Source organism: Fulmarus glacialis, unplaced genomic scaffold, assembly GCF_000690835.1.
Source record: "Fulmarus glacialis isolate BGI_N327 unplaced genomic scaffold, ASM69083v1 scaffold14323, whole genome shotgun sequence".
Lineage (NCBI taxonomy): Eukaryota > Metazoa > Chordata > Aves > Procellariiformes > Procellariidae > Fulmarus > Fulmarus glacialis.
This window is the reverse complement of record NW_009202420.1, coordinates 55,093-64,052: the sequence shown is the minus strand read 5'-3', so window position 1 is coordinate 64,052 and position 8,960 is coordinate 55,093. Positions and strand designations below refer to the sequence as shown.

At 34.3% G+C, this 8,960-nt stretch overlaps 1 protein-coding gene across 1 annotated transcript in view; it reads left to right on the top strand.

Annotated features, from left to right (window-relative positions):
- Positions 1-2,129, top strand: part of BOLL (boule-like RNA-binding protein) — a gene marked incomplete at its 5' end in the record, with an annotated part of 20,990 nt that extends 18,861 nt beyond the window's left edge. Inside the window, 2 exons of the mRNA XM_009574281.1 lie at positions 843-917; positions 2,100-2,129. Coding sequence (XP_009572576.1) covers positions 843-917; positions 2,100-2,129 — 105 coding nt within the window. The remainder of the gene's footprint in view (positions 1-842; positions 918-2,099) is intronic.
- Between the last annotated feature and the right edge of the window lie 6,831 nt (positions 2,130-8,960).

Below are 8,960 nucleotides of genomic sequence, written 5' to 3'. Positions count from 1 at the left end.
CATTGCCAAAATAAGTGGTAAATTAGGACAGTAATCAAGTATTTTTACAAAAGTTGAAGAGCATTTTATTGCTACAAGAGAAGTTTCAAAACTGGTATTCCAAAAATCTTAGGTATGTCAGGATTTCCCACTTAAGTTTTCCCTACAAAGGTCTTGAATAATACAAGACTTTGGTTGTTGGGGTTTTTCTTCTTTTTTTAAAGTGCATGAATCTCAGTATTTTTATTGTATAATCATAAATCATCTTATCAATGTTGGTTTTACCTTTTGTATTTCATAAATCAGATATCAACTTATACAGAGAAATTTGAATCTGTGAGCACTAAGAAAAAACATGAAATTAGTTAAGGAATATTTGGATGTAACATGCTCTCAGTTCACAGGTACATAATTTGTTGATGTTAAAGGAAGCAGTATGTGGAAACTCAGAAGATGGTGTAAAATTCAAAGAAAAGCCTGTGTGTTATTTGTATGTAAATATCTTGTAAGTGTGATAATGCTGGGAATTACATTTCAATATTCTAATCTACACATTTAAACACTGTTTCAATTAGAGCTGAGTGAAATGGATTTGTAGTAGAGAAGTGTGCTACTTCTGTCAAGGAAAGTGCTTTTTGACACTGATCTAGATAAACTACATTTACCAAACTTTGGTACAGTGGGGAAAACATATATTTAAACATTGACATTTTTTTTTTTAAAGTCAGTAGTTTAGATAAACATAGTCCACAATTTGAAGTTTTAAGGAATCTAAATTCATGTGAAAGGCTTGCAAGAACATTAAATTGTGAAACAAGCTTTTAGGCTCATTTTTTGTTTGGGTTTTTTTTTTTTCCTACCAGCTGTATTCTGATCATGGAGTTCAAGCACCACATCACCAGCCTTATGCCCAGAATGCCATAGCCATGCCTGCACCTGTGAGTATCAAACTAAGATAGTTAAAGTAAGCACTGTATTCTTACTGTCCCCTTTCTTGAAGGGGGGACAGTAAGAGAAGAGGGACAGGGATGAAAAAATCTTTTATTAATGAATAAATAAATAAGGAAAATAAACATTGCAGAGAAACTGAGATTTTTCTTTACTTGAGGCTTTGTTATAGAGGATGTAAGTATTACTTATTTTGGAACTATTTGGGTAAACTTAAAATAACTAGTCATGTTTGTTTTTTTTTTTAACTTGAGTTACATTTTTTCATTTGTAGTTTTCTTTGTGTTTTGAGAGAAAACGGTGAACCTTGTTCAGTTCTTTGAAATTACAGTTACAAATCCTTATCGCTCTGTCTCTGGATCTTGAGAAGTTGAATTCATTACTTGCAGCCTTAGATAAGCACCTCATATTGTGGTGAGGTGGGTTTTGGAACACATGAAAAACTGTCCTGGTTGGCCACTTGTGGGTGTTTTTCTGTGAAGTTCTGATTTTGAATGGCCATTCGAAAATGTGATTCTTCCACATCACCTGACACAAGTTGTTGGCATTTTTTGGGTCCCAGTTTGCCTAAATTAATAAGGTTGTTAACACAACATATGAAATAATGTCTAAATTAGATTTAGCCTCGATTTGCCTGATAACAAAGGACTAAAGGTACCAGTAGTTTTACCTGATATTACAGTACTTAATCTTCTGTGAAAGATGCTTACTCAACTACAAATGACAGACTAAATATGAATGAATCAAAGCCACGTTATGGGTTTTTATATGTATTTTTTTCATTCATTTTACATTTCTTTTAAGAGAACAATCTTTTTTCCAGACTATTGTGTAACAATACCTACTAAATATTTCCAGTAGAGGGGGCTGTAACATTAAGTGTTGTCTTGGAATAAAATGCAAGTACTCCAATAAAAAAATAGAAGCTGAATATGAATTTGAGAATACTAATCCTGAGTGATTCATATTTTTAAGAAATACTTAAAAGGGAGTTAGTGTAACCCAGTAATCATAATACCGAGTTTATATTCCATTTTCTAACAGTATATGAAAATACTTTTTAAAAAAACGGCAATAGTAGTCTCAGAATCAAATACAAGTGCATGCTTACTGTATCAAATAGAGAAACAAGCTTTTTCACCTTGAAACTTGACTTTTATTATCTTTCCTAGGGCCAAGGCTATACGAACAAGATAGTGTGAAGTAAGTTACAAGGTAGATCTAGAGCACGATAGCTCTTCCTCTTCTACAGTAATTGCCACAATACTGTGCTTTACCTTATAGCAAAGGCAAAGTAGTTTACTCTGTGGTAAATAATAATGTGTGAATTCACAGTAGAATATGTGCATGCATGGTAAAACCATGTTTGGTTACTGTGGCATAGGAAATGAGCTGCAAATTCAGGCTCTTATTTATCTCCTGATACAATATTTTCTATGTTTATTCATAGCTTTAGAAGTGATTTCACACACAGCCAAAGCTGGTGTAACCCAGCAATTCATTCAGTTTTCCACACCACCCATTTCCTGTGCTGGTAGAGGTTTTTGTGAGGCAATATGGTAAGCCACGTCAGGGAACTGATGTAGTTAAAGATGAAACCCCACTCCTACCACCCAAAAGGAGTTAACTTAAACTTGGATCAGTTTGTCAAGCAACTGCACAAACTCTTGTACCTATAGAAGAAGTTTGGGATAGGATAGAGGAGATAAGACTTGTGTTAGCAGTGCAGACTTAAACTTTATGAAACTGAGCATGAAATTGCTAATCCTGTCCATTCTTTCACTGTATTTCTTGCTCATTCTTACCTGTTTTCTCAGAAGTCTTCTGTTACCCGTAAGTTAAACTCTGCTCTGTTCAGGTCTCAAGTAGATTCACAGATATAGTTAAGCCCTTCCAAAAACTTGCTGAATTCTGATAATTTTATTAATTACAAGATGATGCCAGATAGTTTTTGACATGTTTTAATTTTTATTTAGTTAGTTAGCTTCGCTAAGTAGTAACTAGTAGTTCTGGGATATAATTCTTCCTTTTCACATTTCACATACCCACTTAGTTTTGAATATATTCCATGTGTAATGAATATGATCAGCTTGTATTGTGTCTATTACTGTGGCTGAGCACTCAACAATGATTGGGGGGCGGGGAAGAGCAAATGTTGATAGCAGACTGCTCTGTATGAAGCAAGTGGTTGTGTCATTACCACCTGCTCCCCAGCTGCATAAAAATACTGCCTGCTGGCTGTAGTCTTGTTAAAATATCCCAAGGAATGTATCTGCTGCTTGAAAATTGCCAAGTAGTGGCCAAGTAAGAGAGAGCAGATGCCTAAAATAAGGACCTTGCCTTGAAGGTAATTTGCTAATTGCCTTCACTGGGTTAGGAATTGCATTAGGAATAAACATATGCTTTATACTAGGAGCTGTAAGTCATATAGTGAGAGTAGGATGGGTACAGCCTGTATCCAGATATTTTGGCAGTTGTAGACTTTTTATAGCTTTCAAATGCAGCTCAAAACAGAGCATGCATTGCAGTCATAACTTAATGAAGTCACAAGGGTGAGCAAACAAAACGGATTAAATCTTTATTGAAGAAGAAAATCACAAATTTCTAAGCCAGTGTTTCCATTGCTGCTGTTCTCTTTTATTTGAGCTTGGACATTTAGCTTCGGGGGGTGGGGAGGGGGAAGCAGTCTTAGGTTATCTGAACTCTTCACTCCTGTCCCCACAATAGACTAGTTTTAGCTGACAAAGTCTGACAATCCTCCTTAATCCAATTCTTGGAACTTAAAAGTGCTGTACACTGGATTGGAGTGCAGAGCTATAGTACTTCTTTTAAGCTTACCCTTTTCTTTAGAAGATGTTCTGGAAAGGCACAGAAGAGTACAAAGGTAGCAAGTATTTTTACATTTTTTTTTTTTCTGAAAACCCGATTAACTCTAACAACAAAACCTCTCAATGATAGAAATGTATCCTGGTTTTCGGATTTGTTTGCATATTTGGTTTTTGTCACTACTTTGTTCTCTATTACCCACAATCTTTTTTGATCACTTTAAAATTGAGTTTTCTACTTACTATAAGAAAATACTTTTCAGAAAGGTCAAAGAGTCTTTGCTTGAGCATTTCCAGTCTACAGTATATTTGCAGTAATTATATTGCCTCTAACTGAAAAGGCAGAGGAGGATCTTCCTATGTCAAAACAGAATTTAGGGTATTCATTCATAGTATAGTTCACGCATATATGCATTCAGATTGTAATCCTGTATGATGCTAATACCTTGGCCTTTTGGTAGTGAATGTTCTGAAAATTTAACTGAACTTAGAGCACTCCATTTTTCTCTGTTAAGAGTATTAAGCTAAAACTTGTGTTCCATGTGTGTATAATACACAAAAATATACATGTATTTATAAATGTTTGTATATATACACATGCATGTATATATACATAAATTGTGGGGTTTTTATAAGGGGAAGTCCTGGTGTGATCATTTTGGGAGAAGTATAGTAATTTTATACTAGTACTGTATGCTATTGTAAGATATTCCATCTGGAACAAAAAAATTAAACCTTACAACATACTTTCTGTATAGGTAAGTATTTTTTTCATTTATACATGCAGTGAAATTGAGAGAGACAATAAACCTTTTGTTTTAAGTTACTTTAGTCTCAGAAACATGAATCTAAATTTCTAGTTGTCATAATATATGATTAACAAGAGGCTTTTCACCAGCTGTAGCAAGGTCTATTGCCTGTAAAAGAGGTTTTTTAAACTCCACTAAAAATATTTGTTAATTTTACATTAACATAGAAGGGTGCAGATGGCATGCTTTTTCTCGCATTGTTTCTGTCTATGTTCTGTTTACAATCTCCTCTTTTTCTATTCTAACAGTTTGTTCTCATTCCAGTTTAGTGGGTTTTTTCTTCTGCTTTCTCTGATCTGTGTGTTCTCTCTCTCTCTCTTTACTTGACAGACACTATGGAGTATTCACTATTAAGCCATTTGGGCAGCTCTAGTCTACCTGTACTGATTTTCTTGTCCAGTCCTTCCCATGTGGCTGAGATTCATCATCAACATACCAGCTAGCAGCTGCCTGTTGTGAAACTTGGGGTCAGTTGTTTCATTGCAATGCTTGCTATTTACAAATTGGTAAATAATAAAACATACTCTAATAGAATTTAGCATAGTCTGCAATATTACTTATCTGCTTCCTGCATGTTTGTAAATTTCCTAATAATTCTTTTACATAAAGCAAAATTTATATAATCCATGTCATTCATTCCTGGGATAATCATGTATATATTAATTCCATCATCCTTTGCTTTCTAGTTGAACTTCCCAAGTTCTGTGTGTTTGGATTATTTTCCTTCAACTGGGAGGGAAATTTTCAGCACTTTAATGTATGATTTTTGTTTCTGAAACTGTTTTAATGCCTTCATTGACAACTCAAGTTTCTCCCCTTTGCTCCCTATTTTGTGTGATTTACAGTGGTTTGTATTCACGGGGTTATACTCTGGCAGGTGCTTAACCATGCTTTTTATTGTGTAAAAAGGTGCTGCTTTTAGTTGCTTACACTTTAAAAAATTAGTATTTTAATAAAATGAAGCTAAGGAAGAATACATGTTTTGCACTTGTTAAAAATTGTGTCCATTTCTTATTTGATAGCCTTTAAACAGCCCAGTGATTTGTAGCAGGGGCTTGCTGTTTGTTAAGGTGTGACTTCTTGTCTGTGTATGTGTCTGACTTATCCCCAGATGTGGCTTTTAAAAAATATTAGAAGTTTGCCAGTGTGAAACTGAGCATAGTTCTTTCCTGTTGGGACCAGCCAGTAGAGAGGAAAAAATGTGTTTGTGTCCTCCATATTCTAATAGGAGTCAAAACTAAAGAAAGAGTTGGAGAAATAGATTGGGACTGAAGTTCTGTAAGGCTGATTTAATGAAAGCTGAAGTGGGCAGGGAGACTGGCACTGGATGGCCATGGAACCTAGAGGTTTGGGAATGCAGTGCATGACATGATGTGGAGCTAATAGATGATGGAAAGAAACTGAAATCTTGAGATTAAAGTGGGTTGAATATCCTGATAGGGATGTAGGAACTACAGCTCGTTGTATTAGGAAATGGGCAGAGCCAGAAGGGAGGGTAAAAAGATGAGCAAGTTTAACAAAACAAAAAAAAAAAATTAGAGTGCTGAAAAGGCCTGAGCTAAGAAGATAAGGTTAGGAAACAAAGGTAGTTTGAGTCTGTCATATGGCATAGTAGGAATGGGAAGAAAGTACTCAGATTGGTTAAGTAAAGAGAATAAAACAGATGGGAGTTCCACAAATTGGAGACAGAGCAGCTGAGATACAAAGGGAGAGACGGTAAGAGAATTTGATCTTAGGAAGAATAAACAGAATAGTACAGGTATTCTAAAAACTGTTCTTCCCAGCACCTAAAATGGTAGCCCTGTTTTCTGGATCTTGCCATCCTTTTGTCAGCAGCTAGTGGCATCCAGTGACAAGTTACTTAATCACAGTCTATTGCCTATTTGTTAGTTTACAAATAGGATAGCTATCAGTTACTCATCTCAAGTTTTATAAATCTGAGTTTTAGCTACTGAAAAAATAATGCAAGCATTATTATAAATTCCCATAGTAATGCATTGCTTTAATCTACATTACAGAGAATGCAAAAATGAAAAGAATAGAATTGGTTAAATAGTTTTGCACTGTAACATATTATAAAAATAAATTGTCTCTATCCAATTAGAAAGAGGACACAATTGCTTTAATAACTTGACATTCTTTACTAAGGCCATATGATCAATGAACAAAACTTGATTTTTTTTTTTTTTTTAAAGTAAATTAATTCTGAACTCATTCTAAAATTCCATACTTGTAAATAGAGGAAGATATTTCTTGCCACTATTGACTTCACCTATGTACGTAATGGAAATCTGATTTTCCTTTTTGAACTAAGTCTGTCTAGCTGATGCAATATCAAAATGCACTGTAACTTCTCATTGAAACATTATTAATGTAGTAAGTGAGACACACTTTGAAATAGAGGAAACAACATAGCATTTTTCCCTCTCTTTAGGAATTAAGGTCGCATTCTGTGAGAAGAAATTTTTCACATCATTCGCCTGTGAGTCTGAAACCTCCATATACATGAAGTTCCCATTTTCGTCCTAGAAAAGATTACAGAATGGAAGATAAAATTCTTATACCACCTTCTTCTACAGATTTTGTAAAACAGATTTTTAGCTATTTGCTAAAATAGCTTTGCTAACATACCTATCACGTGGAGGATATGTTCTTCCTAACTTCTAACAAATGCCTAAGTTAAAATACCACTCCTTCTTGTAAAGAAATCAAATGAAATTCTGTAGTTTGGACAGGTAAAAACACATGAAACCATTATTTTATCCTGCATTTCCTTTCTTAATAAAAATACTGTTACAGGACAAAAGGGTGATTTCTGATACACAGCCTACTGTATAAACTTTGGTTACTGACATAGATTGAAAATGAGCATACTTTTATTGAATGGAAAATTTATCATTTAATTTCTGGATTATGTAAACTTAAAAGATCCATTAGCTACAAAGTAAAAGCCATTTTCCCACATACTGACAGCATTTATGTGCTGTGGGTTAAAATCTGGTTATTTAAATCTATGTTCATTTTGTTTCAATTCTGATAGCCTACTTTTAATTTTTTTTTTTTTTTGGCAATCGGTATTCTTTGCTTTTTATAAAGTGTTTTACTTACGTGTCATTTTAGTGCTTGGGAATAAAAACTTTTTAAAAGAAAATTTGGACCACTAGTTTAATAATTACTTATCCTTATAGAGGCTGACATTTTTCTTGCATATGGTAAGCAATAAATTCAGTTTTATGGTATGTTTTTAGCTATAGAAAAAGGCAAGAATTGACTTCTTACCATTACAAGACCATTGAAGACTTCTCCTTGCTTGTTTGACTTTTTCTGTTGTCTGTGCAAAACTTAGGAACTCCTTGGCAGTATCACAAGTTGAGATGGAATACTTTCTCCTCAACTGCAGGAAGATAATTTTCTTTTTTTTCCTTGCTTCTTCTCTCACCCTTCTAGGATTCCTTCTATGTTTTGTAAAAGTCGGATACCTCAAAGGTTAAAATACAGCCTCTGTAGTTAGTAGTGCGAGCTATGGCTTACTGCTTACACAGCACTGAGGTCTTGATTTTATGTATGTAAAATACCCTTGAGCTTTTCAGTTTTTTTATCTACTCCATAGAAATTTGTTTCATTTTGTGGGTGGTTTTTTTTTTTCTTTTACTCATTCCAGGGATCTTAGAGTGGGCATTATAGTCAGTAAATAATCCATGCATAATATGTAAATATGTTTAAAGATTATTCTAGCAGTCAGTAGCATTCTTTCGTATTGTACAGGAAGAGAGGTGGAGTCTGGTTCTGTTCTTATGCTGTTTTGAAATTGTTGTGAAAGGAGATGCCATGTACTATGTCTTGGTTGCAAGTTTCCTCAAGTGACTTTCCACCTTTTGCTAGGTCGAAAAATCTACACAAATAAAATTTATTAGTTTCTGTTTTTAAAAACTTGTTGCCATAGCAGCTGTGGGATTGTTTTACCATAAGTATCAAAAAAGGTATACAATTTGTTGGATACATGGGGATCTCAGCCTATTTTTGAGGGGGGAAATTCATCTGCTGTAGATTTTCATGTTTCTGAGCCAGTCTGTACCACTAAAAACATCTGTCCAGATGTTCTTCTGTTTTATTTTTAGATCTTAGAATTCATCAGTATAAATATATTTACAGAAATCTTGGCACGTCGTAACAATAATTCATTTCAGTGGAAGAATTTTTACATAGTAAATATTTTTTTTAATGAAGTGCTGTCTCTGAAGGTGCCAAAGAAAGGAAGGTTGTGTGTTCTGTTAGAGCCTTATTTCTTGTATCATGAAACAAATACGCATTGGACCCAGGATTCAGAAGATTCAGTCCCAAGTCCTTATTTTTGGAATTCACAATTTACCAAACATGACTTCCCATGCTTTAGAGATCC